This window comes from Knufia obscura (assembly GCF_036327395.1).
Source record: "Knufia obscura strain CCFEE 5817 isolate CBS 148926 chromosome Unknown scaffold_7, whole genome shotgun sequence".
In the NCBI taxonomy this organism is placed as follows: Eukaryota; Fungi; Ascomycota; class Eurotiomycetes; order Chaetothyriales; family Trichomeriaceae; genus Knufia; species Knufia obscura.
Genome location: NW_027042693.1, coordinates 1,025,524 through 1,053,439, shown reverse-complemented (window position 1 = coordinate 1,053,439; position 27,916 = coordinate 1,025,524). Strand labels below are relative to the sequence as shown.

The 27,916-nt window shown below is 52.0% G+C and overlaps 9 protein-coding genes across 9 annotated transcripts; 5 read left to right on the top strand and 4 right to left on the bottom strand.

Moving 5' to 3' along the window:
- Positions 1-100: 100 nt before the first annotated feature.
- PMZ80_006576 (uncharacterized protein) lies at positions 101-2,055 on the bottom strand (the record flags this gene model as incomplete). Its single annotated transcript, XM_064874988.1, has 4 exons — positions 101-356; positions 407-655; positions 702-1,936; positions 1,987-2,055. 4 exons carry the CDS (start codon positions 2,053-2,055, stop codon positions 101-103), a joined length of 1,809 nt encoding a protein of 602 aa, XP_064729388.1.
- Positions 2,056-3,666: 1,611 nt separating this feature from the next.
- Positions 3,667-7,392, top strand: PMZ80_006575 (uncharacterized protein; the record flags this gene model as incomplete). Its single annotated transcript, XM_064874987.1, has 3 exons — positions 3,667-5,683; positions 5,736-7,207; positions 7,261-7,392. The coding sequence occupies 3 exons, from the start codon at positions 3,667-3,669 to the stop codon at positions 7,390-7,392; spliced, it is 3,621 nt and encodes a 1,206-aa protein (XP_064729387.1).
- A 1,007-nt stretch (positions 7,393-8,399) lies between these two features.
- PMZ80_006574 (uncharacterized protein) lies at positions 8,400-10,799 on the bottom strand (the record flags this gene model as incomplete). The annotated part of the gene is made up of 1 exon (XM_064874986.1): positions 8,400-10,799. The coding sequence occupies one exon, from the start codon at positions 10,797-10,799 to the stop codon at positions 8,400-8,402; it is 2,400 nt and encodes a 799-aa protein (XP_064729386.1).
- A 753-nt stretch (positions 10,800-11,552) lies between these two features.
- Positions 11,553-12,422, top strand: PMZ80_006573 (uncharacterized protein; the record flags this gene model as incomplete). The annotated part of the gene is made up of 1 exon (XM_064874985.1): positions 11,553-12,422. One exon carries the CDS (start codon positions 11,553-11,555, stop codon positions 12,420-12,422), a length of 870 nt encoding a protein of 289 aa, XP_064729385.1.
- Positions 12,423-12,951: 529 nt separating this feature from the next.
- On the top strand, positions 12,952-13,863 carry tfs1 (transcription elongation factor TFIIS; the record flags this gene model as incomplete). The annotated part of the gene is made up of 1 exon (XM_064874984.1): positions 12,952-13,863. The coding sequence occupies one exon, from the start codon at positions 12,952-12,954 to the stop codon at positions 13,861-13,863; it is 912 nt and encodes a 303-aa protein (XP_064729384.1).
- A 1,382-nt stretch (positions 13,864-15,245) lies between these two features.
- CPA2 (carbamoyl-phosphate synthase (glutamine-hydrolyzing) cpa2) lies at positions 15,246-18,966 on the bottom strand (the record flags this gene model as incomplete). The annotated part of the gene is made up of 4 exons (XM_064874983.1): positions 15,246-15,353; positions 15,409-16,785; positions 16,900-18,581; positions 18,630-18,966. The coding sequence occupies 4 exons, from the start codon at positions 18,964-18,966 to the stop codon at positions 15,246-15,248; spliced, it is 3,504 nt and encodes a 1,167-aa protein (XP_064729383.1).
- Positions 18,967-19,592: 626 nt separating this feature from the next.
- ABP1 (actin binding protein) lies at positions 19,593-22,178 on the bottom strand (the record flags this gene model as incomplete). Its single annotated transcript, XM_064874982.1, has 4 exons — positions 19,593-19,679; positions 19,727-21,694; positions 21,740-21,927; positions 21,974-22,178. The coding sequence occupies 4 exons, from the start codon at positions 22,176-22,178 to the stop codon at positions 19,593-19,595; spliced, it is 2,448 nt and encodes an 815-aa protein (XP_064729382.1).
- Positions 22,179-23,137: 959 nt separating this feature from the next.
- Positions 23,138-27,147, top strand: PMZ80_006569 (uncharacterized protein; the record flags this gene model as incomplete). Its single annotated transcript, XM_064874981.1, has 2 exons — positions 23,138-23,776; positions 23,827-27,147. 2 exons carry the CDS (start codon positions 23,138-23,140, stop codon positions 27,145-27,147), a joined length of 3,960 nt encoding a protein of 1,319 aa, XP_064729381.1.
- An 87-nt stretch (positions 27,148-27,234) lies between these two features.
- Positions 27,235-27,885, top strand: PMZ80_006568 (uncharacterized protein; the record flags this gene model as incomplete). The annotated part of the gene is made up of 1 exon (XM_064874980.1): positions 27,235-27,885. The coding sequence occupies one exon, from the start codon at positions 27,235-27,237 to the stop codon at positions 27,883-27,885; it is 651 nt and encodes a 216-aa protein (XP_064729380.1).
- Positions 27,886-27,916: the final 31 nt, after the last annotated feature.

The following is a 27,916-nucleotide window of genomic DNA, read 5'->3' as shown; positions in this document are numbered from 1 at the left end:
ATCACTTTCCCGATCTCACGTTCCCGCCTTCCGATACCGACTTTCGGAGTCCATTGCCAGGTCCAGGTTACAAAATACACCATAAGCCTGCTGATCGTGATTAATGCCCCTTCCTCAGTTCGCCAGGCTCGTAATCTGCCCTCAGGAAAGTCTCTAGGACCGGATGATGATGATTTTTGTGCTGCTTCCAGTCGCCCATGCCATAGTCCTCTGGCGCTTTCCTGCGACCTCGACCACCACCACCAATAATGAGGTTGCCAGGTCTGTAATCATCGTTGTGTTGCATACGTCTGATGACCGAGTGGTGGATCTGTGCGTTCTTAGGGATGTCTCGGGTTTCACCCATCGGAAGTGGCCTGTAAGGACATTAGCAAAGTAGCGAGAAATAGTCAAGGGCTCGACTTACCATCTGATCGCCTTCCAGCTCCCATCTGGCTGGAGGTCCATCCTTCTGAATGGTAAGTACTCCATGATTTTCCACATGAGTACCGTGCTCGCTGGAAGACCATCGCCTTTCTCCAAACAGTCGTGTATCACGCCCGTCCTGTAGCTTTCCTCAAATGCAGAATGGAACCTCTTGCTAGTATGTTCGTCCTTGTGTCTATCGCCGTAGTCGTCGACTCTATCGGGGTGGCAATTGTGGCGTGCTACTTTCCTGTGGATTATTAGTGTCGATTGTTAACATGATGTGCTTGACATACACCGGATCAAATACGAGGCCGGCCTCCATAGCCTCGTGTACCATCCATACCAGTGGTGCGTGGCTCAACATCCAAGATTCTCGATTCGTTCTTTTCCAGCCGCCCCCAATGTCGGCGTGCCCGCCAGAGAACCAGACTTCTTCAATGTCCTGCGTTCCGTTGGTTTCGGAGTATGTCCGCCGCTTCAGCCGTCCAGGAGTGATCCCAGGGTTCTCTCTCTCATGCCGCTCGTCAAGGTGTGCTGTGGCTGGGTCATTCGGTCGAGCGAGACTATCGTCTGACTTCTGCTTCTCCAACCCTCTAGGTAGACCTAAGAAGTGACTTTGAGGCTTCTCATCAGGATTATTTTGCTTCTCTGGTACGCTCCGGAGACTGCCACCGTCTATCTGTGACTTTTCCACCTCCTGCTCTTCGATATGAGGTGGCATCCTATTGACCGCCTCTTTCTGCTTCCTGTGCGAGTCTAAGGGGTTGCCATGCAGCGCTGTGTTGCCCAGATCTGAGTTGTAGCGATGTATATGTGAGTTCATCTTGTCTTCTCTCTGTATCTGGTCCCCGCTGATGAGATCTTGCCGGAACTTCGCTCGCCTTTCATCAATGGCCACTGCGTGTCTGATTACCTTCGCCGAGGAGCGCGCCGTGTATGGAAACTTGCTTCTTTGCATCCATGCCGACTCAAATTTGGGAACAGAGTTGACAGTGTCGAACAGGCCCATAAATCGTATGCGCCGTACGGGCCTACAGAAAGTTTCTCGGAAACCACGCATGAACGCGTATAGTTCATATTCCTCTTGCTTGGAGTCCTCCGAACCATCGTTACTCCGTGACGCCCACTTCGCATAGGTCTTCCAAGCAAATCTTATCAATTCTTCGTTGCCCGCACTAAGCAGCCCAATGTTATCGAGCATCTCTGCTAAGAATCTGGCGGTATAGGCACCACGACTGAAACCAAAGAAGTACAAATCATCTTCGCAAGAGTAATACCGCATCAGAAACTTGTAGCCGCCCATGACGTGCTCCGCGAAATTGGAACCAACGGCCGAGTCTTTTGCTTTCAAGTACCATGATCGTACTTTGCCAGCTCGAGAGGTCGTCTGCATTGAGTGTGAAGATATGTAGGTGCCGATTCCTGGTTGGTAGAAAGTGTACACATTACTGTTACTTCGGTCGAGCATGCGGTAGAGCTTGAGAATATTGCTGTCAGCTTCAGTACCACTGAACTTGTTGCCAGTGCCCTGTCAACCATTAGTGTGGAAGATCCCAGTTAGCAGATGTCGTTACAAACATCGAAGCACAAGATAAAAACATTCTTCTGCTTGGCCAGCGTGGAGGGAGGGTTTGGCCGCCCCGACATGATGCCTATCGTCTATTGTACGTTGCCTAATGATGCTGTAGTTCTCTAGGTCTATCAATACCCATCTACCCGTGGAGTGGAGGGAACAGGACTGGCAACGATGACGAACGGAATTAGCAGCGTATGCTGAAGAACTTAGGCAAGCGCAACCACTGACGACGGAGGTGCCTTCCTCGTGTGGCCGACGTTGGACCAACGCTGAAAAGCCTCCTGCAGACTCTGCATCATGAACATTTGTCCAAGTCTTGCGGTCTGAAAGCTATCCGCAGATCTCGAGAGCTTTGGGTCAGCCATCTGCAAGCTGGTCCTCGCGGTCGACGCCGAGCGCAGATCATGCAACTCATGCTTGAGGACACTTGAGGTCAAGAACAGAGTCACGAGTAGTCTTTGATTCAATGCGCCCCACATTCTTCTGCTGCGAGCTCAAATCGTAGCAGAAGCAGCTTAGCGTCCGAGATGGATTGAGCGTGTCCACCCAATCACAGCTTAGCGATTGGATAGGCGTTGATGTGAAGCGAGTCACGTTGTACAAAATGGGCGCTGGAAATCAAGATCGATCTTTGATCCATATTTTCACCCATGCATCGGGAAATAGTACAAAGGTCCTTTAGGGCTCCAAGAGTATATCTGCCTTTATAGAAATTCTTGTAGAAACATGATCATTTGTCATCGAGCTAGACAGCTGAAGTCGAGGATCGGAGTACGACGCGAATTACGGACCGAGCCGTCTGCGTCCAGGGCAGTATTATTGTCTGTCTGGTTGAGAAGGTGTCTGCACTGGCAGTCCTGAGGAGAGGAACGACCACAACGCGCACAACGCGAGGCTGCCGAAGGTTCAGCGGAGCTGAGATGATCCTTGACAACGCACCCATGCACGCCCAAGCACGCTTTCTGCACAGCTTAGCTCCATCCGCCTTTACGTGATACTGCTGATCTAGCAACACATCTTTCAGCTGCAAATTTCACCTCTGATTTGACAACACCTCATTTTGACCATTAGCCGAATAAGGGCATTCCCTTCTATCACATCGAACACGAGTCGCGGCTGAAGCGCGGTCTTCATGACGCTTTGCACATTATGTACAGCTGGAACAGAGCTTCTAGTTCGAAGCCAGACATCAAAAACGGGGCCACAGCCCCACATCAGCTGAAATATCTACTCTTCATGACTGGATACAGCTGTTGCGCTGCATAGAGTGGGCGCCGACACAAGCGCGGAGCACATCTATGAGAGCGGCCCGATATTCGCGAAGTCTGTGCGCCGTCAACAGCGCGGTACAGCTCTGATCACGTTCCACTAAGTGTCCTCAACAGTCCGCCCATATGCAGCCGAGTGATAATCGTCGATAGTTACTATCTTGACATGCAACTGGCTACGACGGTCAGCTTGGGAAACGAGCTTGGAAGGCACGGCCCACGCATCTTTCAAGCTCGGTCGAAGCTACCAAATGATACGAGTAAGTCGTCTCTGCAACCATGCCCTGTCAATTTCGTCTTGTGTTTTTCTACCTCACATCGTCCCAGTACCAATAGCCTTGAGTTGATTTTGGCTTGAATGAGCTACCATAGCTACTCATCTTTACTTCTCATCCTTATCGATCACCTACAAACATGCCTTCATTGCTTAGGAGGCTCTCCTCCAGATATTCCGGCAAGGAGAAGCGAAAGAGTGTCAACGGGACCAGTCCAAGCTCTCTCGACAAAGTTGATGAGGTCAATACATCGCCGTCGGTTGGCGGCAAGCAGGTGACCGAAGGTGCCAATGCTACTAGTGCAAGCAATACCTACAACACGAAAGTGACAAACGCGGATCACACAAACGGCACAAACGGTGTGAACGGCGAGAACAGTTACCAAGGCGCTTCCATTGGTCAAAGTATTGGTCAAAGTTTAGCACAGACCAAGAACGTTCGAAGAGGCTCGTCCTATAAGACTGCCGTAGGCAGAGCCTCTCCACCACTTGAACCACAAGAACGAGACGACGATAGTCCACCGGCCACTCGACCCGATGTTGAATCAGCCTTTGCAGAATTTGCTGGCCTCATTCATGCCTCAAACCGACCACTTCCTGAGCAGACGGGAAATGGCTCTTACCTTCACAAAGAGGAGTCCAGTGGGTTTTGGGCCGATATCAAATCTTTGGGTCTGAAGGATGTCAATGCAGTGAAGAACATAATTGCAGATAAGGCTAGTGGGAAACCACAAGACGACAGACAAATGCACATGGAGCAGATAATACAATTAGTTGCAGCCCTACCACACAAGTCTGCCAACCGCGTTGAGCTCACCAGCTCTTTCCTGGACGAGCTGTGGAACTCCTTACAGCATCCTCCGTTGTCATATATGAGTGATGACTGGAAATACAGATCTGCTGATGGCAGGAACAATTCCTACATCTATCCCATGCTTGGTGCTGCCAACACTCCTTACGCCAGGTCGGTCAACCCTAAGATGATTCAGCCTGGCGCATTGCCGGATCCGGGCCTCATCTTCGACTCGGTCTTGGCTCGTGAGACTTTCATAGAGAATCCAAATCGAGTCTCATCGATCTTCTTCAACTGGGCTTCGCTCATCATCCACGACCTCTTTCAGACGGACCACAAGGACTTCAGCATCTCGAAGACCTCCAGCTATCTCGATTTGTCTATACTATACGGTGACACTCAAGAAGACCAGGATTTAATGAGAACGTTCAAGGACGGCAAAATCAAGCCAGACTGTTTCGCCGAGGAGCGACTTCTCGCTTTTCCGCCTTCCTGTGGCGTCATGCTAATCATGCTCAACCGTTTTCATAATCATGTGGTTGAGAATCTGGCTGCGATCAACGAGGGCGGAAGATACAACAAGCCTGCGTCGCATCTGCAAGGCGAGGCGCTAGAGAAGGCCTGGAAGAAGTACGACAATGATCTCTTCCAGACTGGCCGTCTCGTAACCTGCGGCTTGTATATCAACATAACTCTATACGACTATTTGCGTACGATTGTCAATTTGAACCGGACCAACAGCACATGGAGTCTTGATCCTCGTCTGGACAAAGGCAAGCAGTTTTCCCACAATGGTACTCCTCAGGGTATCGGAAACCAGGTCTCTGCAGAGTTCTCTCTATCTTACAGATGGCATTCTTGTATCGGTGAGATGGATGAGAAGTGGACTGAAGCTGTGTATCAGCAACTCTTTGGCAAGCCATCGTCAGAAGTCAGCATCAAAGAGCTGATGATTGGTCTTGGAAAATACGATCATGAGTTGCCCGAAGACCCAGCTTCTCGACCATTTGCTGGCCTTAAGCGTGATGAACATGGAAACTTCGACGACGGAGAACTGGCTAAGATCTTCACTATGGGTGTCGAGCAGGTCTCTGGCTCGTTTGGCGCTCGAAACATCCCGAAGGCAATGAGAGCTATTACCATTCTTGGCATTCAGCAGTCTCGGGCATGGAATCTTTGCAGCCTGAACGAATACAGAAATTTCTTTGGCCTCAAGACATATGACACATTCGAAGAAGTCAATCCCGACCCATATGTTGCGGAACAGCTCAAGCATTTGTACGAGCACCCAGACTACATTGAGCTATATCCCGGTCTTGCTGTGGAAGACTACAAGCGTCCCATGGTCCCAGGAGTCGGAATCTGTAAGTACCCTTTTTGTATTTGGAGCAGGTTTCTTGATACTAAAACAGCCAGGTCCAACGCATACCATATCACGGGTCGTCTTGTCAGATGCTGTTGCGCTTGTCCGCGGGGATCGATTCTATACTATAGACTATAGCCCAAAGCACCTCACGAACTGGGGATTTAACGAAGCCAACTATGATCTCAGCTTTAATCAAGGATGTGTCTTCTATAAGCTGCTTCTCCGAGCTCTTCCGAACCATTTCAAACCCAACAGCATCTATGCTCACTATCCGATGACGATCCCTGACGAGAACAAGAAGATCATGAAGGACTTGGGACGATACCACGACTATGACTACAGCAAGCCGCAGCCGATTCCTGGTCGAGTCAATCTCACTTCGTATCGAGCTGCGAAAGAGCTCTGTGGCGATGCCAGAAAGTTCACCGTCATGTGGAATGAAGGACTCTCGTTCGTCATGGGCAAAGGTGGTGAGCGGTTTTGCTTGGGCGGAGACACGGTCTTCCATAGACAACAGCGGAAGCAAATGAGCGAGCTCATCTATCGAGACAAGTGGAATATGCACGTGAAGCACTTCTACGAATACATCACTCTCCGACTTCTGCACGAGCACACTGTCAAGATTGCAGGCATCAACCAAGTCGATATCACCCGAGATGTCGGCAACCTCGCACACGTTCACTTCGCTTCAAACATGTTCGACCTACCACTGAAGGTCGCAGAGAATCCCAAAGGTATCTTCTCCGAGCAAGAACTCTGGATGGCAATGTGCGTTATCTTCACGGCTATCTTTTTCGACTTCGAGCCGACCAAATCCGCACCCGTCAAAGCCATCGCCCGTAAGCTCTCCACCATGCTCGGCAAGCTCATTGAGCTAAACGTCAAATCCGTCACCGCCACCTCCTTCGCCTCCAAGTTCTTCGACAGCCACCGTGAGAACGAAAACGCCCTATCCACCTACGGCATCCACATGGTACGCCGTCTGGCAGAAACAGGAATGAGCACATACGACATGGCGTACTCTCAGATCCTGCCCACCGCGGTAGCTATGGTCCCGAACCAATCTCAAGTCTTCACGCAGGTAATCGATTACTACCTCAGCCCCGAAGGAGTCAAGCACCTGCCAGCCATCCAGCAACTGTCTCAAATCGACACACCAGAGTCCGACGAGAAACTCAAAGCCTACGTCAACGAGGGCATCCGCCTCAACGGCACGTTCGGTAGCTACAGGCGTGCTGAGGCTGACCATACCTTCAACGACAACGGCAAAGAGGTCCACGTCAAGGCTGGCGACAAGGTATTCTGTTCCTTCGTTGGCGCAGCGCGGGATCCGAATGTCTTCCCAAGCCCGGATGAAGTGCGCCTCGATCGGGACCCAGCTAGTTATATCCACTATGGCATTGGCGAGCATACGTGCTTGGGCAAGGAGGCAAGTATGGTTGGATTGACGGCTATGTTGAGGACAGTCGGTAAGCTGAAGAATTTGAGAAGGGCGCCGGGGCCGCAGGGACAATTGAAGAAGGTAAGTCGAACCATTTTTCTGATGTGTGGTGTTGAAGATACTAATTGTTGTAGGTTGCGAGACCGGGTGGGTTCTACGTGTATATGCGCGAGGACCATGGGAGTTACTTTGTGTTCCCGTGTAGCTTCAAGGTGCATTTTGACGGAGAGATACCGCCTATGATGAAGGCGAGTCCGGAGAATTGATCTGTATTGCGGGGAACACCTAGATGAGAAGATCGGCGTTCGGGTGAAGAGTAACGAGCAATGTAATCAGTCGAGAGACATGGTTATGGAGGTGTACCGTAGTACGATGGAACCTGAGTTGGTAACTGGAAGAGGAGGGCAAGCCGTCGACCTTCAGTACTATCGTTTATCGTGTGTGATACCATCGTCGACGTTGCTATTGCTCGTCCTCGAAAGCATGCTCGGAACCAAACACGATCTCTGCCACTTCTCATACCGCCTCTCCAGTCTGGTTGTCGTTTGGAAGCGAGTTCGACCATGATGCGTGATTCCCTACTCGAGACGTGACAGACCAGAATGCTGCTTCGACTAATGTGCGAGGTTCGACTTCTAGTGCCGGACGACACAAATAAGCTACGCTGTCGGCTTGTTGTATGCTTGTTGCTCGGTTGAGTTATGGGTGATATGTGATACTGTCTCCCGGTTTATGTGGTGACAGTGGGCGGAAGGGAGAGGGGGACACTGCATGATATGATTGGTCAAGTGGGTCATCGTTACATAGCTCAGACCCAGCTCGCTTTGTAGTCCCCCTTCGGTAGTGATGGTAAAGCCGGAGTACAAGGGGACATAGCACCTGATGGCACCAGACAGCACCAGAACTCCGTGATGTTGTTCAGGTAACCTTGATGTAGAAGTCACGTCGTGCCTACCGTTGACTGTGGTAGATCTGCTCGAATGGGTATGGTGCGATGGTACACTGTCTACTCCGGGACTGGAGACATCACTGAACTGTGAATTGTGAGGCTGCCCGCGTGGTGTCAGCGATGAATGTGAAGATATTCAGCTGTAGGTTGGTTGGAAGTTGATATAGTGTATTTGGGCCCGGCTGCTGGGAACGAATAAAATATCGTATAGGAAGCATGCCGGATGTGAATAAATCTCAACGAAAACGAGGGAACAATAATCAACTTCGCCAGTCATGTTCACATGCTGCATATTATGTCGATAGATACTATCCATGAAGTATATCACTCCTCTTCCGCCTCCTTTACCCTCCGCTCCTCAATCTCCATCGTGCCCCTCTTGAAACCTTGACTCGCGAATCCGCCAAGTCTCGAAAACCATATCCGTCCCGCCGGATGCTGTTTTACTCGTTCAAGCAGTTTCGTCGTGGCGCCGCGGACGTCTTTGTTCTCGTGCCATAGGCCCAGGGATACATGGAATAATCCAGCTTCACTCAGTGGTGCGTGGGATAGGAGCTCGAGTATGGAGGTGTAACTTGTGCAGTAATTTGCTATCGCGAGATAGATGGGCGTCGCTTCAGTGGGCGTTAGGCGAAGGGTACGGAGGCGGGAGAGGGTGTGTGAGATGTCGAGGTATGCGCGTGGTTGATCACCTTTTATACCGTTGGCGGAAGCAGGTGAGACTGGCGAGATTGGCGAAGTCGCATCTTTGAGATTAGCCTGAGATTGCACTGCTAGGTCCTGGATGAATGCGTAGTAGGAGCGGGTTGAGCGCCATCCTTCGATCTTTGCTGTTGTGGCGGCGAGTTCGCGGATTTTGGCTTCTTCGGTAGGCCATACATAGCCGTGGCCTTTGAGTGGCTTGCCGCTGCTCGTGCTGCTCGTGGTCGTACTTGACTTCCTCGAGGTGTCTTTCGTGCCACTCGTCGCGTTGGGCTTTTCTATCTCGGTGGGCGGCAATACCGAGAGAGAGCTTGCTCCATAAACCGTCTCTTCAAATGATGCTGCCATACGGGTGAATCTGGAAATGTAGGATCGAAATTTAGATCTGATCATCTGTTCACCTTGGCGGTTTTCAATAGATGCCATTATGTCGTCCATGAACGCTATATCCCCTGACGGATCCGGCGATGTATCTTTTGGTAGATTCGGCTGCTGTGAGAAGAAAGTGGAGCCTTCTGTTGTTGGAGCGGGTGCTATGGAGGACGATATTTTCATACGGCCGGCTGGTAAGTCGATTAGGAGATCCCACCACTCGGGGTGGTAAGAGAAGGCTGGATTCGTGACACCAGCGATATAGCCTGGTACATTCAACAACTCGTCGATCTTACTAAGATCGGTGTATGGGAATGCGTATTTGGTAAAGCCGCGTAGGATTCCACCTGAAGCAAGAGCGCAGGCGGCAAGGACAGCCTCAGCTACTTCGCCTGACGGTCTCTGATGGCCTAGGAAGATGATTCGTTTCTGAGTGAGCATGGCGTTAATCAAGACAATGATGGGATGAGTATATGCACCAGCTGTGGTTAGGTGAGGATGAAGAGCAAATGGTTGTGGCTGTACGAGATGTGCAGTATTGAAGGTTTGGACAAGCTGGATTAGAGAGAAATCGCCGACTGTTTCGGATGAGGGAGCTGTGGGTATCTTGACAGGAATGGGGATGTCGTTGTAGACTATACGTGATTCGAACTCATGAGTGTCCCGTGGGGTGGTGTATTTGATCTGATTTGGCCTGTCAGGCGACGCGGGTGGGCTAGCCATCAGGCCTGCAGCTTCGTCGTCTAGTCTCTGCTCAATCATGGTCTCAAACTTGTCGAGGAAAAGTTCCTTGACGTCGTTTGCTTGGAGGACTTGTCTTTCGAGGCGCGACAGTCGTGGCATGAGTGACAGATCCATGGCATTCAAGGAGTTGTAGAGGTTTTCTAATATCTGCTGAGAAGGGTTCTCGAAGTAGTTGTGGAGTGCTAGTAACAGCAAAGGCTTATAGATGTGTAGGAACGAGTGCCTTGTACATATTGCCATTGCTTGGGTTTTTGCACCTCTCTTCTCGTTGGGGTCGTGCTTGGTGTAGACCAGGTTGAGGACATACATCAGCGAAGGAGCTTCGTGATCATCATCGTCGCTATCCTCCTCCCCAGAGTCTTCTTCGACATCCCCACCAGCCATTCTACGCTCTTCCCTCACCTCTTGCCTCCGCTTCTTCGCTTCCTCCTTTGCCGCTGTGGTCTCTTCATCTTCACCAGTGTTCTTATGCAGAAAGAATATGGTCCAGTCTTGAGTACGTGTGTGTGTCTGATCAGGCAACATCAACTCAGCCAGTAGATTCTCATCCGGGCTTATCTGACCAGGATACTGGTGCTCCATGGTCGGCCCCCTGTCGATATCGAAGGAAGCGACAAGGATATACTCGACATGTGGTTCCGAGTCCTCGACCGGATATTGGGACTTGAGGCGGTGTCGCCTCCTCGGCCGGATGCCATGCTCGGTGGAATGTGGTTGGGCTTGTGATCGGACTGAGCCGATGGGGGATCGGATGTTGGCTGACTGCTGGGAGGGGGCTTTGCTGTGTCTGATGGGTCTGGAGAAGGAGTTTGAGGAACGATGAGAGCCTTGGGCAGATGACAGCGATGATCTCCGGTCACTGATAGAAGGAAAGGGCTGTGATCGACTTGGCAGCGTCGTCGCCATGGTGGCCGGCCTGATTGGCCTAAGGCGAGGTCTGCGCCTGCAGATATATCCTCTTCACTTCTGGCGCATCACATGTCGGTGACGGGAGAGAGCGGCCAAGTTCGCGTGCCGTTGAAAAGATGTCTCGAACGAGCCCCAATTAGTGGAAAGAGCGACCCAGATCCAGAAGGACTCAACCCGCTAACGTTCCTGCTCAATGTGTCTGGCGTTTTCGTTCTGGCTGAGCATGCGCTTCAACATGTTCTTCCGCTGTGACGCGACCTGACATCCCCACGTTTCGGCTTCAGGCAGCCCCTGGCGTCAAGCATGGCTAAGGCTGCAACAGGGTTCATCCTTGACCATCTTTGGTGGTTCCGCTTAATATCTGATGCAGATCATTTATCGCTGTTGCTTAGCAACGTAGGAGGAATCAATAATTCGAGACACGTCGGCTCACCACGAACATCAACAGCACATATTGGAAAGAGTGTCAACGAGATTGCAGTATACACCTTGCTCACGAGTACTATATGTCACCTGTGGCTACTCGTTGCGACCAGATCTTTGAATATATCTCTACAGTGGCTGACCTCGTCGTTGTTGACCGGCAACACGGCAAGGGTGTAACACAAACTCAAGCGATTCTCCACCACCAAGCATATCAAAATAGTGGCAGCTGTGACTAACTGAGATTAAGAAGGACGCAGTCCAGCATGGTGATCACTACATCTCCATCAGCTCACTTACGTATACTTACCATTATAGTCGTTCTCGATGTCTACTCGATCATCCCCCTTCCGCCGCGCTGGCTCCCCGAGTTCGCCGGCTGCTTATAGAGCAAGCACCCCGCCGAGTCGGGCCCAAGCATCGCCGCTATCCTCGCCTTCCAAGCTGAAACACTCGTACACAGTATCTGAAGAGGAGGAAGGAGAGTCGATGATAGTGACACCCACAAAGATATCCTCAGAGCCAGTACCGACTATGAGAATGCCCGAGATGCCATCCTCACCCTCCCCAGCAAGGAAGCTACCACAGCCACCTGTAGCCAAGCAATCTTATGCTCCTGCAAGATCCACACCTGCAATGGGCGATGATGTCTCAAGGCTGCCTCCAGCACTCCTACATTCACTAAGGGAGTCTTTCTCAGTTCTAGACGCAGATTCAACAGGCACAATCAACCCTGCCAATGTTGCCGAAACACTGCAGTCACTCGGTCTTAGCACAAACGAGATGTCACAGCTGTTCCCGCCCGGCGCGCCACAACAGATCTCCCTACCACAATACCTTAACTCCTTAGCATCTGCTTTGGTGTCCATCTCACCACAACAAGAGCTGCTCAACGCATTCTCTGCTTTCGACGATGACGACAGTGGTCAGGTGGATGTTGCTGAGTTGAGGAGAGCACTTTTAACCACTCCTCCAGAACCTGGTGAGAGACCATTATCGGAAAGAGACATCGATGATGCATTGAAAGGATTCACTGGTCGGAGGATATTGGGCAAGAGTGGGACAGGACTGTCTGGCCTGAGAGGTATCGGCACGTCTCGTGGAAGCCAGAATGGGGATGTGTTTAGATACCGCGAGTTTGTGAGCAATCTGTCAGGAGGGCCAGAAACACATCAGGGACAGGCAATGCATGCTTGATGTGAGGATGACTTCGAAGGTTGATTCTGTATGGAGAAAGGGTGAATTCTGGTTCAGGGCATTTCAGCGCTTTTGTTCTTATCCATACTTCATGAAACATGAGAAACGATCGCTATACCATGCTGCTGGGGTATCATATCAGCGACGTCTCTACCGAGGCAGCACTGAGATGCGGTGAAGCATAGGTTGAAGGAACCATCCAACCACAACTTTCTGACCTGGTGTCCTCCTCGACTGATCTTCAGCGAGACAGATCCCAGTGCCTACGAGATGGTAAAGGCAGGTGTTGTGCGCAATAGTGATAGCCGTCAATTGCACGATCTGGATGTCTGGTGCCCTCCCCGATGTACAAAAATGACGTCAGCCTTGCCTTTTGAAAGAATGCCAGCCTCGCGTCCCACGTGCTCGATTGCCTCTCGTGTTGTGTCGTTTGCGACACTGGCACCTTCCCTGGTGTCGCATTGCTGTCTCTTATACGCGTAAATCTCGCCCATCGCTCCCCGATATCACCTCCCACAAATTCGCCATGATGAACGAGCGCGAGGTCAAACAGGCGTCTGACGCCCTCCAGAAGGCCGTCAGTGCAAAGGAGCCAGCCGCAAACATAATACGACTGCTCAGGGACCTCCAGAAGGGTGTGAAACCGTCAGAGGAACTACTGCGAAAGACGCAAGTCGGCAAGATAGTCAACAAGCTCAAAACCCTCCAACAAGTCGACCCCCAAATACCTCGATTGGCCGCCGATATCGTCTCACAATGGCGCAAGGACATACAGCAGGGAAATAAGGGAGGAGCAGCTTCACCAGCACAGAACGGCAGCGCATCGCCAGCACCTTCGAAAGCACCCTCCTCCAGCGACTCGAAACTGCCCACTGGCGTCCCCCTCGACAAGAGAACGTGGAAAACAGACAAAATCGACCGAAGCACAATAATAGCCGGCGAGCCAGCACGGAACAATAGTATTGGCCTGCTATACGACGGTTTAGTCGCTGGCTCAGATCAGGCACCCTCCCGGGTTCTCGAAAAGGCAAAAGGAATCGAACGCGCAATCATCACCAACCCCGATGCGCAGTCGTCCCCCTCCTCCGATTTCTACAAGGAGAAGATACGAAGTCTATACCAAAACCTCAAGAACAAATCGAATCCCGAGCTGCGCCAGCGGATACTGAGCGGTGCACTGGCTCCAGAGCGCTTCGCAACAATGACACACGAGGAGATGAAGTCTGAATCACAACGCGCCGAGGAAGCGAAGATTCACAAGGAGAATTTGAATAGTGCTATGGTTCCGGAGGAAGCTAAGTCGATCTCTGCGACGCTGGAGTGCGGAAAGTGTAAACAGAAGCAGGTGTCCTTCACACAGGCTCAGACGAGATCTGCTGATGAACCTATGACGACTTTTTGCGAGTGCCAGAATTGCGGGAATCGGTGGAAGTTTTCTTGAGTTGGCGAGGGGGCGATTTGTGGGTGCTGGCGTACTCCTGGGAGGTCTGAAGGGGTGTTTTTCGATATGCTGAGCATTGCGTGGCGCTGGTATGATACGATATGAGCTTGTAATAGCATGCCCCATTTGCTGTATTAGTACTTAGCATGCAATGGGCTACTGTATGTTTCTGGCTCGGCGTCCTCCAGAGAATACGAATCCAGCATTTTCCGAGCATTGAAAATCAGCTGTTCACACGTCTCCCCCTTGTGCTGCTTTCATGGTCCTGGGGCACTCCCGAGTGCTCAGTGCTGTCCACCAAAAGTCAGCCCATACCAGACAGTTGGAGATCGTCGATGCACCACGAAAGAGTTCCTCAAGGTGCTATGGCGTCCTCCAGAGAATACGAGTCCAGCATTTTCCGAGCACTCGAAACCAAACGTCCACATGTCTTCCCCTTGTGCTGCTTTCATGGCTATGGGTTACTCCAGTGTGCTCAGATGTTTCCACAGTCGGCCAGCTTATTCCGATTAAATTGACGTCGTTGGCACACGACAAGAGAGTTCTCGAGGAGCTATGGCGTCTTCCAGAGACCACGAAGTAAGCACCCTTGAGCATCAAGAGATCAGCTCCCTGCCTCTCTTCACTTGCACTGCGTTCATAGTCAAGGCGCACTGCCACTCCGAGTGCTCAGAAACCATCCTCAAGCAGTCAAGTAGCCCATATCAGTCAGTCAACCTGGTCCTCCCTGATGCACCACGAAACAGGTTTCTACAAGGCTATGGCATCCCCCATATCGGAGAATACAAACCAAACACTCCGAGCAGCGAGGCATTACCCCTACCTTCCTTTCTTTCCTTGCACCGCTTTACGGCAGGGCGTGCCCCAGGTGCTCAAAGTCGGTCTTCACTGCATGTCCAGTGTCGAGCAGGCTGCAGTTCAGAGGTCTTTTGATCAGCTGAGCACTGAGAAGAGTCCTGTTGTCCTCCCCATCGTCGTCCTCAACCACGTCAACGAGCTTAGAGCATTACCTTATCCACGCCACTCGAGCTTCCTTGACGACATGCTATCGACTACGAGTAGTCAAATATGTGGTTGGTTGTGTTGACAACGTACAGTAGAGTGGAGGATGGGTTAGTGTTGCCAGATACTGTAACAAGACCCCAGTAATCCTGATTTGCGCAACACCTGAATCTGCATTCATCTATCTATCTTCTCTACCTGCCTTGACGTGTCCACCAAATCTAGACAAGTATCTGCAGTATTCCGCGCCCCATCGAACGCCTATTTGTAGTGTAGTGTGGTGTACCTTGCCATACTTACCTCGCAAAACTGGTCTGGACCTCGGCCATCTACAACTGTCTATCCATCTACATCTTCTCCTCTTCTTTTCCAACCTCCCCTTACATCATCCTCTCCCCCGTAAACTCACTCCAACTCCTCACCTCAGCCGGTATCCCCTCCTGCCTCGGTAGTTTCGCGTTCATGCACTGAGCAAACAGCAGCGCAGTCTGTAACATATTAGTCCCTGTCCAATCACTACAATTAATGATAAACTGCACTCACCTTAGCCTCCATAAACAACGGCACCCCAAAATCCACCGCATTCCTCCTCATAACATAATCCTTATCCGTCAACGTCTTCCCCCTACTCTTCGCAATATTAAACACCCCCTTAATATTGTTCTTCTCAAACACACCCCTCAACTTATTCTTATCCGTAACCGGGAACTCCAACACCTCAACCCTTGCACCAGCCTTCTCAAGGTGCGTCTTGACGCCTTCGTCCGCGGAATAGAACTTATACTCGAGTGGCTTGAGGTACTCCACGATCTTCGGCAGCTCGGGGAGCTCGGTACTTCCACCGAGGAGGATACCCTCGCCTGGCTCTGGCATGCGGAAGTTCATTGTACTTTGGAGGGATGCCCAGTATGCTTCGATGACGTCTTTTCCGAAACAGGCGATTTCACCTGTACTTGACATTTCGACGCCGAGGTAGGGATCTGCGCCGGCTAGACGTGTCCAGCTGAATTGTGGGACTTTGGTGGCGACGTAGTCTCTCTTTTGAGCCATTAGATCTTGCGGAGCCGGGACATCTGTTTTCGCGAGCGCCTTGGTTGCAACGTCGATGAAGTTTGTACCGAGGACCTTTGAGACGAATGGGAAAGAGCGCGAGGCGCGGAGATTGCATTCTATTACTTTGAGGGCTGGCTCGGGGAGTGTGCCGTTCTTGTCGGAATCAGCCTTGATGATTTGCATGTTGAAGGGGCCGGTGATGCTCCATGCCTTTGCGACTTTTTCTGCGATTTCCTTGACGCGGGCCATGATATTGGCGTCCAGGTTGGCGGGCGGGAGGACAAGCGTTGCATCACCGGAGTGGACGCCTGCTGCCTCGACGTGTTCGGAGACGGCGTGGATGAGGAGTTGTCCTTCGCTTGCTACGGCGTCAACGTCAATTTCTTGCGCGCCTTCGATGAACTTGGTGAGGACGACGGGATGGTCTGGCGAGACGGAGGCGGCATTGAGAAGTTTATCGCGGAGTTCGTCTTGGCTGTGGATTACAGACATTGCGGCGCCAGAGAGGACGTAGGAAGGGCGGACGAGGACGGGGTAGCCGACTTCGTCTGCGAAGGCTTCGGCATCTTCAGGGGTGGACAGTTCTTTCCAGGCAGGCTGGTCGACGCCTATTGAGTCGAGGATCGAGGAGAATTTGTGGCGGTCTTCGGCTTTGTCGATGTCGCGAGGGTCGGTTCCGAGGACGTTGCAGGACCCTTCTTCTTGGAGGCGGAGGGCGATGTTTTGGGGGAGTTGGCCGCCTACGCTTACTACTACACCTTTAGCGGATTCGAGTTCGTAGATGTCCATTACACGCTCGTAGGAGAGTTCTTCGAAGTAGAGTTTGTCAGCAACGTCGAAATCAGTGCTGTAAGTCTCCGGATTGTACTGGGAAGAAAGTTAGCACGTGTTTGGTAGACATAAGAAGAGAGCACTAGGCTCCAGAGGTCCAGGATAGGAGCAGGGGTGCACTCGTGCGTATAAGAAGGGATAGCAACTTACATTTATCATTACGGTCTTCTTGCCCATGTTCTTCAGGGACAGGGTGGCATTGACGGCACACCAGTCGAACTCGACGGAGGAACCGATACGGTAAACACCTGATCCGAGGATGATCGTGCCGTTATCTTCGAATGTCACGTCGTGCGTGCTGGCGTTGTAGGTGGTGTAGAGGTAGTTCGTATCGGCAGGGAACTCGGCAGCCAAGGTATCGATCTTCTTCACCCACGGTCGGATGTTAAACTGATGTCGTCGCTTTCGGACTTCTGCCTCCGATGATCCACAGTACAGTGCAATTTGCTTGTCGGAGAAACCTTGCTTCTTAGCCTTGAGCATGAGCTCGTGCTTGACGCCGCTCAATGAACCTGTGGCCTTGATCTCATTGATGGTATCGACCAGGTTTTGCAGTTTGTGCAGGAACCACATGTCGATCTTGGAGAGATCGTGCACCTGCTTAGCCGTATACCCTTCATGAATCATGGCCTGTCCGACTGCTAACCAACGTCGGTCCGTGGGGTTCTTGAGTACATCGTCCAGGTCGTCGAAGCTGTCGCCTTGGAAACCAACGTATCGAGGATCAACCTGCCGGATTGCCTTTTGAAAGGATTCTTCGAAGGTTCGACCGATCGCCATGACTTCTCCCACTGACTTCATGGCACTTCCAATATCTCGTTTGACATGCTGGAACTTGGACAGATCCCATCGTGGAATCTTGGTGACAATGTAATCAAGGGAAGGTTCGAAGTTTGCTGTGGTAGTTTTCGTGACGGCATTTGGCAGTTCAGGTAGGGAATGACCTAGGCCAATCTTGGCAGCTGTATATGCAAGCGGGTAACCTGTAGCTTTCGAGGCAAGCGCAGAGGATCTAGAGAGACGGGCATTGACCTCAATAACCCGATAGTCTAGACCATCTGGCTGAAGGGAGTACTGCACATTGCACTCTCCCACCACGCCTAAATGTCGGACAATCTTGATAGCAGCGGTTCGCAGCATGTGGTATTCCTCATCGCTCAAGGTTTGACTGGGAGACACGACAATACTGTCTCCAGTATGAACTCCCAGCGGGTCAAAGTTCTCCATGTTGCAAACAGTAATGCAGTTGTTCTCAGCATCTCGGACGACCTCGTATTCCACTTCTTTCCAGCCTTTCAAAGATTTCTCGACCAGTATCTGAGGCGATAGGGAGAGAGACCGAGACGATAGATTGCTGAGTTCTTCCGGATTGTTTGCGAAACCAGAGCCCAAGCCACCAAGTGCGTAGGCGGACCGAACAATGATTGGGTAGCCCACGCTTTCTGCGGCCTTGAGAGCTTCGTCGACTGTGTTCACAGCTATCGACTCAGCAATTGGGATGTTGATCTCTTTCAGTGCTTTTGCGAACAGGTCCCGATCTTCCGAGACCTCCAATGTTCTGATGCTGGTTCCGAGCACCTTTACACCGTAGCGTTCGAATATACCCATCCTCTGCATCTTGACACCCAAATTGAGCGCGGTCTGACCGCCAAATGCCAGCATGATGCCATCTGGCTTCTCTCGTTCGATAACATAGGTGACATACTCGGGCGTAACGGGCAGGTAGTATACTTCGTCGGCGAGCTTGTGGTCGGTCTGGATAGTAGCAATGTTGGGGTTAATCAGGACGGATCTGACGTTGGCTTCTTTGAGGGCTTTCAGAGCTTGAGATCCTGCGATATGGTCAGCTTGAGCTCATACTGGCATACCATATACCATACCCGAGTAATCGAATTCACCAGCCTGACCAATGGCCAAACCACCACTACCAATGACCAGGACCTTCTTCACATCCACTAAATTCTTGCCGGGCTCGATGACTCCGCTGTTGAGGTAGGCCTCTGCCTTCGGAGCTTCTTGAACAGCAGCATAACGGCGAGTCGATCTTGTGAACTTGCGTGTTTGTAGCCAGTAGGGGTCGCGAGGTGCTATTAAGTGGTTGTTCTTCTGGACAATGTGGGAAGAGAAAGCGCGCACAGTTGGTCGTGCGACAGCTGGTCTAGCTTGTTGGAGCAGCCTGGAGCTCACTTGTCGCAGACATCTTGCTGAGGAAGCCATGTTTGAGGCCCCTCGCCGGGAGGAGAGTATGCCAGAAGCTCAGTCAAAGTAATTTTGAGCTGAATTCGTGGTACACACTTGACTCTTCACCTACTGGTTGTGAGCGCCGTTGATAGTTCGGTCCACCGAAATCTTTTTGGGACGAATAGATAAGCTACGATAACCAAAGTCAGAGCGTTAGCAGCAACCACAGCATCTATGCCATGAAGTTATAGGGAAGGGTACTCGTAAGAGGCTATGCGGTCAACATTGTGCTTTGATATGTATCTATGCTCAAAAAATCTCCCCAAAAATACCACGAATGTGCACTGTTTTCTCGTCACTCGCTATACCTGAAATTTTTCTGCAGTCGGTGGTCACTGATGAAGAAGAGCATTTCGGAGTCGAGGAATTGCTCCACTCGAAGCAAATCTTTCCGCTTTCAAGCACTTTTTATTGGTTCACTCCTCGATGGTATCAACTTCCACATCTGCACCTAACAACCAAGCTCCGTCACAGAGACTTCGCAGACGCCGAGTATCTGGCGTGGAGATGACTCAAAGTCGAACGGTAGTGTCGAGGTCCGTAGATGCACCTGACTGATTCAACCGCATGGTAAAGGAGAAGGATCCGACATCGGCTCGTGTCTAACCTTGAAGCTCGACATACGCTGCAGGGAACAAACCGGCTTTGCCCTTGTACTCGCCCTGCCACCAGTCGTCGTCCGGAAATTCCTGTGCATGTTAGCGATGGGACAGCGAGATATAGAACGTCCACTTACAATGTTGGTGATGATGGCGTTCTCAGGGAACGAGATCTCGTTGTCCTCTCCTGCCTCGTAGTCATACATAGCCTTAGCAGTCTTGCCTTGACTTGGGATTGCTGCAGGTGCAGGCGCGTGTGCTGGTACTGGTGCAGCCGGCGTCTGGTTTGCTGCTGGTTGGGTCGAAGACGGAATGTGGTCGTCCTCCTCGATGAGTTGCAGATAATTGGCAGGCACAAGTCCCTGCTGACCTTTGGTGTTTGTGACAACCCACCAGTCAGGATCGACCTTCTGAATGTCGGTGAGGATCTCGCCCTCGGTGAAGGAGATTTCGTTATCTTCCTGGGCTTCGTAATCGTATTCGGCACGGGCACGTTCTCCGCTGTCAGTGCCGGCATCAGCAGTGGGAGTGGGTGGTGCTTCTGGTGCTCTGCCGAAACCGCTGTCAGGGGCAGCTTGCGCGGCAAATCTGCCTGGATCTGGACCACTTTCCGGTTCGCCATCCTCCTCTTGCTGGGGCTCTGGCACAGCACGGCCAATCGATTGCGTTGGCATGACAGGTGGTGGGGAAGTAATCTCTTCATGAGCGTCTTGAACAGGTGCAGCTTTACTAACAGGCATAGCAACACGGATGGGTGAGCTTTCTCGTTCTGGCGTTTCCGGAGTAGGGCTCCTTGGCACAGCTGGTGGAGGAGGAATTCCTGGTGCTGATGGTTCTTCTTCTTCTTCTTCTTCCTCTTCCTCTTGCTGTTGTGCAGGTGGTAGACCTGGAATGGGAATACCACGGTTTGGCTTTGTGCTTGTTTCTGGCTCGGGCGCTGGCGGAGGGGCTCTGTCGAAGCTGGAAGCGGCCGGAGCCCCCATCGGAGGAGCACCACTAAATCGGTCTCGAAGGGAGCTGATACCGCCGGCGGGAGATGATGGAGTCTCCTCTTCTGCGGCAGGCTCACCTGTCCGCTGCTCAGGGATGCTTGATCGACCTGTCTTGTTGATTTCAACTGCACCCCACTTCTTGCCGGAGTAGCCGCTCTCCCAACCAGTGTTGCCGCTCTTTTGCTCGAGGACAGGAGCAGCGCCAGTATATCCCGATGGTGGTAGGCCAGAACCACTTCCACTTGCTCCTCGCTCTCGTGCTTTCTTCTCCGCCCAGATTTGTGCTGGTGTCTTTCCTCCTTGATCAGCGAACGTGCGGCTTGCTGCTCCAACTGGTGCAGCGGGCGCCGCGGGTTTGGCCCCAAAGCCACCTGGCGTTGGAGCTTTGGTGCCTGTAAAGGCGCTGCTACCGCCAAACTTGTTGACAACCTTCGGCTTAGGCATTGATGTAAGCGGACTTGACTGAGAGAAGGCGGCAGATCTTTGGGCTAGTGACGGTTGCTCGTCCTCTTGTGGTTCTGGGGCAGCTGGTTCCGGAGGAGAGAAGGAGGATTCGGGCTTTTGTGCTCGAGCTCGAATGGCAGCAATATCAACCTTGCCAACCGGCTCGTAGGATCCTTTGACCGTTTCTGGCCTCTCATCTTTGATTTGTCCCGATTCCTTAGCTTGTCTACGAATTTCGGCAATGTCAACTTTTCCGATGGGCTGATATGCACCTCTCACCACGTCAGGCCGGTCGTCCGATGCGCTAGGGGCGTTAAAGCTGGAGGTGGCAGGTTTTTGCGATGTCAGGTCTCTCATGTTGACTTTTGTGGGCTGGTAGGCGGATTGTACCTTTTCTAGCTGTGTTCTGGTTACGGGCGGCGCATCGTTGCCCCAGCCATCCGCATCCAGATTTGCGTCCGGCCGCCTCGCAGAACGGATAGGCACGGCTGAGCTTTGTGTGGGGGTGAACGCAGGCTTCGAGGCAACAGCAGGTTTCGTGGAGGCAGCAACTGGTGGAGGGGCATCATTGCTAGAGTATTTGGAACCAGAAGCATCTGCAACCTTCTGAATAATGCTTTCGGGAGTAAGGTCTCGGTCGGATCGTGCAGTGATTTGTACGTGGTAGCCCTGCCCTCGTTAGTACTGTCTGAAACCGCGAGAAGTGGTACGTACATGCAGTAGCTTGGCCACAGCAGTCATATGGCTGGTGAAGTATCCTTTGGTCCTCTCTGGCACACCCTCGCCACACCATGCAATGAGAGCGTTCTTTGGCAGGCCAGTGTTGGAGTCCTTGACTTTCAGGAAAGCAAATTGAACTCGGCCATCGGAGAATTCGTCTATTAAGTCGACAATCTCACCCTCTGCCGAATCTTAGCTGATGACCATGCCGTCCGCTGTCCAACTCACCTCCGGTACTTTGTACTTTCAAGACACTTTCCTTGCTGCCCGAGTCCTGAAAGGCATTCGCAAGAGGGGCCGAAACGGAAAAGACAGCCCACTGGCCATATGTTGGTGACGAGGCAGCAGCGCCCGATGGGGGAGGAGCGTTGACCACGGATTGATAGCTTTTCGAGATCGAAGGTCCGTTCGTGGACAGGTTGAGGGACGCCATGGCGATGTCGTTGCGTGAGTAAGAGAAGTAAGTGCTCGTTATATTGCTTGCCTAACACAAACCCAGCTTGTGGTCGGCAAGTTATAATACAGTAAGCAGAGCTTGTAGGCCTCGAGGACTAGTCTGTCAATATAGCAAACGAAATGTGGCTTGTGCGAACAGTATGTGAGTGGTCAACAAGAACGACCAATATGTACGCTGTACAGGATGTAGCAGTTTAGCAGCTGTTTGTACGCTGCCTCTTCCCATGTTCCAGAGTCGCAACCTGGCCGCAGTCCAGCTTATGACGAACCAGACTTGGCAGCGCGGAGAGAGCAATGCGACTATGCCGTGGCAGCGCCAAATCAACCAGTGGAGCCTAAGGCTCGGTGGCTGCCACGAATTGGAGGCTGAAGAGGCAAGAACAGCAGTTGGAGGCCACCCCGTGACTGCCTGCGACCTGCGACTCGCTGCTGCTCTTCTACTTCGCACCTTCCCACGGACTGCCGTTATATCTCGTGCCTCGTCGCGATACGCTTTTATTCTACGACTGTTTGCCGGATCCTGTGCCTGTTCAAGGCCTATTGTACATTCTTGCAGTTGCTTCTTCAGCAGTTGGTCGCAACGTCAACGCGCTATTCTGTTCAGCGTGTAAGCTCAGCAATATCGCATTACAGTCTTCACTAGTACACCAGCCACCAGATTCATGTTTTCGAACAACATTCCTGGATCTCTCACTACACTCGCCGCAGCACGACGCTCATCTCGGTCAACAGCTTCGACCTTGTCCCTCATTCACACCCGATCGTACTTGCGAGAGGTACCACCTTGAGACTGGCTCTGCATTGTGACTGGTGTGGCACCTACTTCGAACGCGGCAAGCTCTCAAAATCCTTGAGATACTACACTCTCTGTCTTCACTAGCAAGACATAGCCCTGTCCCCACCCTTCTCTTATGTCTTTCCCTTTCCTTGCCCGGCATGGAAGACACTCCATTCACTGAGGACAATGTCAGCACTGGGAAGCGCAAACGGTCCCCAGCCACTTTGGTCCATGTCTCCATACCCACTCCTTCCCCCAATGGACCTGCATCACAATCCGAGGATACAGCCTCGCTGGAGCTAGCAGAACGACATCCGCTGCCCAAGAGGCCTCGCCTGCCTCCAAAGCCGCCAGTGGCGCCCAACGCCATTCCTGGCATCGAGGGTTTACCGCCTGGCATCCTCCAGCGGATACTCTCATACGTTGATCCTCGTTCTCTTGGTTGTTTGGTTTGTGTCAACCAGCGCTTCCGTGGCCTGCTTGACTCAAGATGCGATTCGTCCACTGCCAAGGATAAACATAGTCCATCTTCGATTCGCTCTCCGGAGTCCATTTGGTCTTGTTCGCGAAGGCGGTATGTCCCAAACATGCCAAAGCCTATGGTGGGAGTTTCAGAGATGCAGTCATTTGCACTCGCTTTCGGGACGAAGTGCCAATTCTGCGGCAAGCGCTCTTCGTTTCCGCCGTCCACTACGATAGATCCCTGGCAAGCAGGGCCTGGCTCTTGCGGTGTAAGGACCATCTGGCCTTTCAAGGTTCGCTCGTGCGTTGACTGTCTCGGTCAACGACTGCAAAAGGTAGGGAACAGCATTCCTCCAACGGGTAGTGCCATCTAACAGCCGTCTAGGATGCTCAAGTGCTGCTCTCCGATGCCTCCCCTCTGCTGCCTGGCCTTCCTTCCGCCATCTTTACACAGTCTATGCATTTTGTTCCGCAGGGACTCATTCGTGATAAGAGCGTTCCGATTGGAGTAGAACTACAGAAATACTATTTCCTGCCCGATATTAGATTCCTGCAAGAGCAAGCCAATGAAGCACGCTCTCTTGGCATCGCAGCTGCAGAAGAATGGTACAAAGGCCTCTCGGCACAGGGGCAACAAGCGCAAAGTGATGCTGCGCGCTTTGAACAGTGGGAGCTTGCTAAAGGGCTTGCCGGTGCTAAGACCAACATGTTCAACCAGAAGGTAGTTTCTGGAGTTGAAAACGACGTCGCTCGTCCTCCAGCAACTCTGCCCAGCCGACCTCCTATGACCGCAGCTACTCTGCCCATTGGAAACCAAAGTATGCTCTCGGCGACAACGCTACCTCCGATACGCCAGTATGGCGTGCCCCCAGGACTTGAAATGCCATACAGCATGCCTCCGATGCAGTCAGACTCCGCTTCGTTAGGGTCCCAAAAGAGCACGGGTACACACAAGGCTTCGAAAGGCTCTCGTGAGCGAGCAAGGATTAGGAGCTACAAGAAGGCAGAAATTATTGCCAGATGCAGCAGGCTGAACCCACCAATCTCAAGAGACATGCTGGAACGTCTGGATGCCTTCGATGCTGCGCTACATGTGCCAATGCCTCTGAATGAAAGCTCATGGGACACCCTCAGGGGACGGCTGATACAGCAAAGCCAGAAGACAGTGCTTGAGGACGAAGCCAAAAGCGCTGTGAGAACCGCACCAATTCCCGGTCAGTTTCGCCCTCCTTCTCACAGCGATGATTACATGCTTGCCCATGCAGAAACCTCTAGACGCGAAAAGTTATGCTCGATAGCTGAAGAGTTCATCAAGCAGAAGTACGGATACGGTGCCTGGGTAACCTTTCCGACTTCCCCACAGTTCGCTGCAGATGTCTTGATCCACACCAGACAGAGATTCGTCGAGGAAGAAGCTCGGATTCGAAGTCTTCAAGCACAGACCGGAACCATTACGTTTGAGGAGAGTCTGAAGCTCGAGGACATGAAGTGGGTGTTTGAGCAGACTGTCAAGCCGAGAACTGAGCAAATACGAAAAAATCTCTTCGTATGCCCCGAATGTCCGGTTCAAGGCAACGTTAAGCACTTCGCCTTTGAATCCATCATCCAGCACTATGCTTCCAAACATACGACGGCCTTCAGCGTCGGCAACCAAAAAGTTTCTTGGAAGGCGGATTGGCCAGAAATACCACCGTTCAATGTACATCCTGAACGAGTGCATACACCCACGCCGAGCATCACGCACACGCCAACGTTGTCCCACCAACCTCTATCGGCAATGTCTCCTGGTTCCGTCATGACGTCGACCATACCTTCAGCTGGGTGGCGCTCACCGGACACGATGAGTCTCATGAGCAGCACCACTAATACCTACTCAATTGCAGGCAGTTCAACAAAACGGCACGTACTGCCAGCATCTGCTCCAGGTTACGGAATGTATGAGGCTCAGCGAGATATGCTCTGCAGTGAGCTACTCCGAGGTTGGAGGCAGATTCCAAGCGGATTGCCTATGCCCGATTGCCTGCGTTTGTACGCCGCCATCAGTGCCGCTACATCGAAGTTCAATAAGGAGTACAAGAACCAAGCTTCATTGGACCTTTTCTCCGACTGCATCAATACTAAAGCGGAGTTACGAGACTTGCAACAAATCGACAGGCTACGATGCGCGGAGTGTATAATCACAGGAAATGCACATTCCCGTGCCGCTTGGTCTTTGCAAGATATGCTAATCCATTTCAGAAAAGCACATCTCGACCAAAATCCAGCTCCATCAAAGCCAGATTGGAAGAATGATATGATCGCACTGCCAGAGCCTATGACGATCAAAAGTCTTCAGACACATCCATTGGTGCCTGAAGAACTAGCTGGGCTACTTCAGGACGCTGTCACAACCTCAACACTCAAGTCCGTCCAGGCCGACATCCCAGTTCTTGACCTAGCCCCTCGAAACTACTCTACCCGCTTACAGGCTCACGGTCGTGACAATCGTTCAGCATTCTATGATGACCACCAGTATTATGCTCTTGGCGCAGGAAATATTCCAAGCGACAACGCTTACGATGCGCGCAAGGTTCAGTATCCTCCGCGGTTCGTTTCCTCAGTGGCAGCAACATATGGTGATGGCGGTAGCGCCCGAGATTCCTTGTCATTTACGTCAAGAACACTCAAAGACGAGGAGCTCTCCGAACGAGACATTCGGCTCCGACCAACATTCGACACTTATGACCAGAGGTCCCGCTTCGCTGAGCCTATGGCTTCGGCAGTCACGGCATTACCGCCAGAGGCAAGTGTGCGGGCCCGACGTTACGATGTCAACTTAGCTCATACACGTGGAGAGGCTATGTCCCGTTCTGAGACGGTACGATCTTACCACAGTCGGTCTGAGAAGCAGGCTGCTAGTGCAGCCGACGATTTTTTGAGCACCATCGATGCCCATGTCGATGTTGAGATGGCAGAACCCAGTGGCGGTCCGTCAAGAAGTGCTCGAACATCGCGACCGGTGTCAAGGTCAAACAGCGCCAATGGGTCAAACGTAATGGCCACCAGAGGAGAATGGTCCGGATTCGACAACCACCAAATGGCGGACGTGAGCAGAGCGCCCTTCACTCCTGTTGAACAGGCCGCCGCACCAGCATTCCACCCACGGTCTTTTACGGATTCTCTTCCACGCAATACAAGAGGTGCCGGACCTGAAACGATGGAGCGGCAACCTTCGAACGTCGTCGAGTTTGATCACAACGGCACACCTGTACCTCGATCGGGCATGATTTACCGCGAAACCTCCCCACCTCAACGTGTTCTGACTCGCCCGCGATCCGACACATATGGTCGGCCACTCGACCACATGGCATACCATCGTGCTGTTCCACTGGTGCACCAAGAAGAGTCAACGGGGAGAATACGTTATGCCAACGATCGAACCTACTCAGAAATACCATATCAAGCTGTGGAGTACATATCAGCTCCCACGTATCGTGCCGAACGCATATACGACGCAGCTACAGGCCAGTCCTATGTTGCGGAGCCACCACGGACGAGGCAGTATGTACAATTCAATGACAGACACTCACACGTGCATACTATGTACGACGAACGAGGACGAATGGTACAATATCGAGAACTTGAGCCAGGTCCAGACAGGAGAGACCAGTCGGATTATGAGCGGTATCCTTTAGATTATGAAGATCACAGGTACAACGGACGATAGCATCGTCCAGCGGCACCTTCTCCGCCAGCAACACTTGGGAGCACGTTACCGGTGAACGCAGCACAAGCAGCCGAAGCAGCTATACTCATGCCGCCGCCGCCCAGACCAGGAAGTAAGAGATTTAGTCGAGCATGGACTGTTGCGACAGATGCCGAGCTCAGTCCAGACGCAGCCGATATGCCGATGGTCCAGTCGTCCGTCAGTCAAGAAGAGACAAGCGAAAAGAACGCCGGATCGAAAACAGATTCTTCTCACGTCGATCCAATGCTCACACAGATCGTGCACGCCATCCGAAGGTCGGGCAAAGAATCTTCGCGTTATTCGGCTGGCAAAAATACCCATATGCAAGACATCATCGACTTGACGGAAGATGACGCTCCATCTACGAGTAAGAGCACGTCTATCGTAGACTTGACACACAGTCCTCCTGACAACAAGCACCCTGCAAACAAGGCGGGAGGCTCTACAGCGAGGCTTTCGCAAAGCGGAGAGAAGCCCAGACCCTCGACAGAGCAGCTCAAGAATGGTGTCGGACACGCAACTGGAGCCAATGCTGAGTTAATTGCTGACGGAACCAGGCCGAAGGTGCGGGCGGTCGGTAATGATGTACAGCCAGTGCGTACTAGAAGAAGGAAAGGGAGATCACTGTGGCCCAATGTCAGAAAGTTCTTCAGAGAGCAGGAGGCGGAATGGTTGGCTCAAAAAATTCGGAAGGATAGAGATCACGAGGAAGACTGAAGAATTGTCAATAGTGCACATTGAAATACCC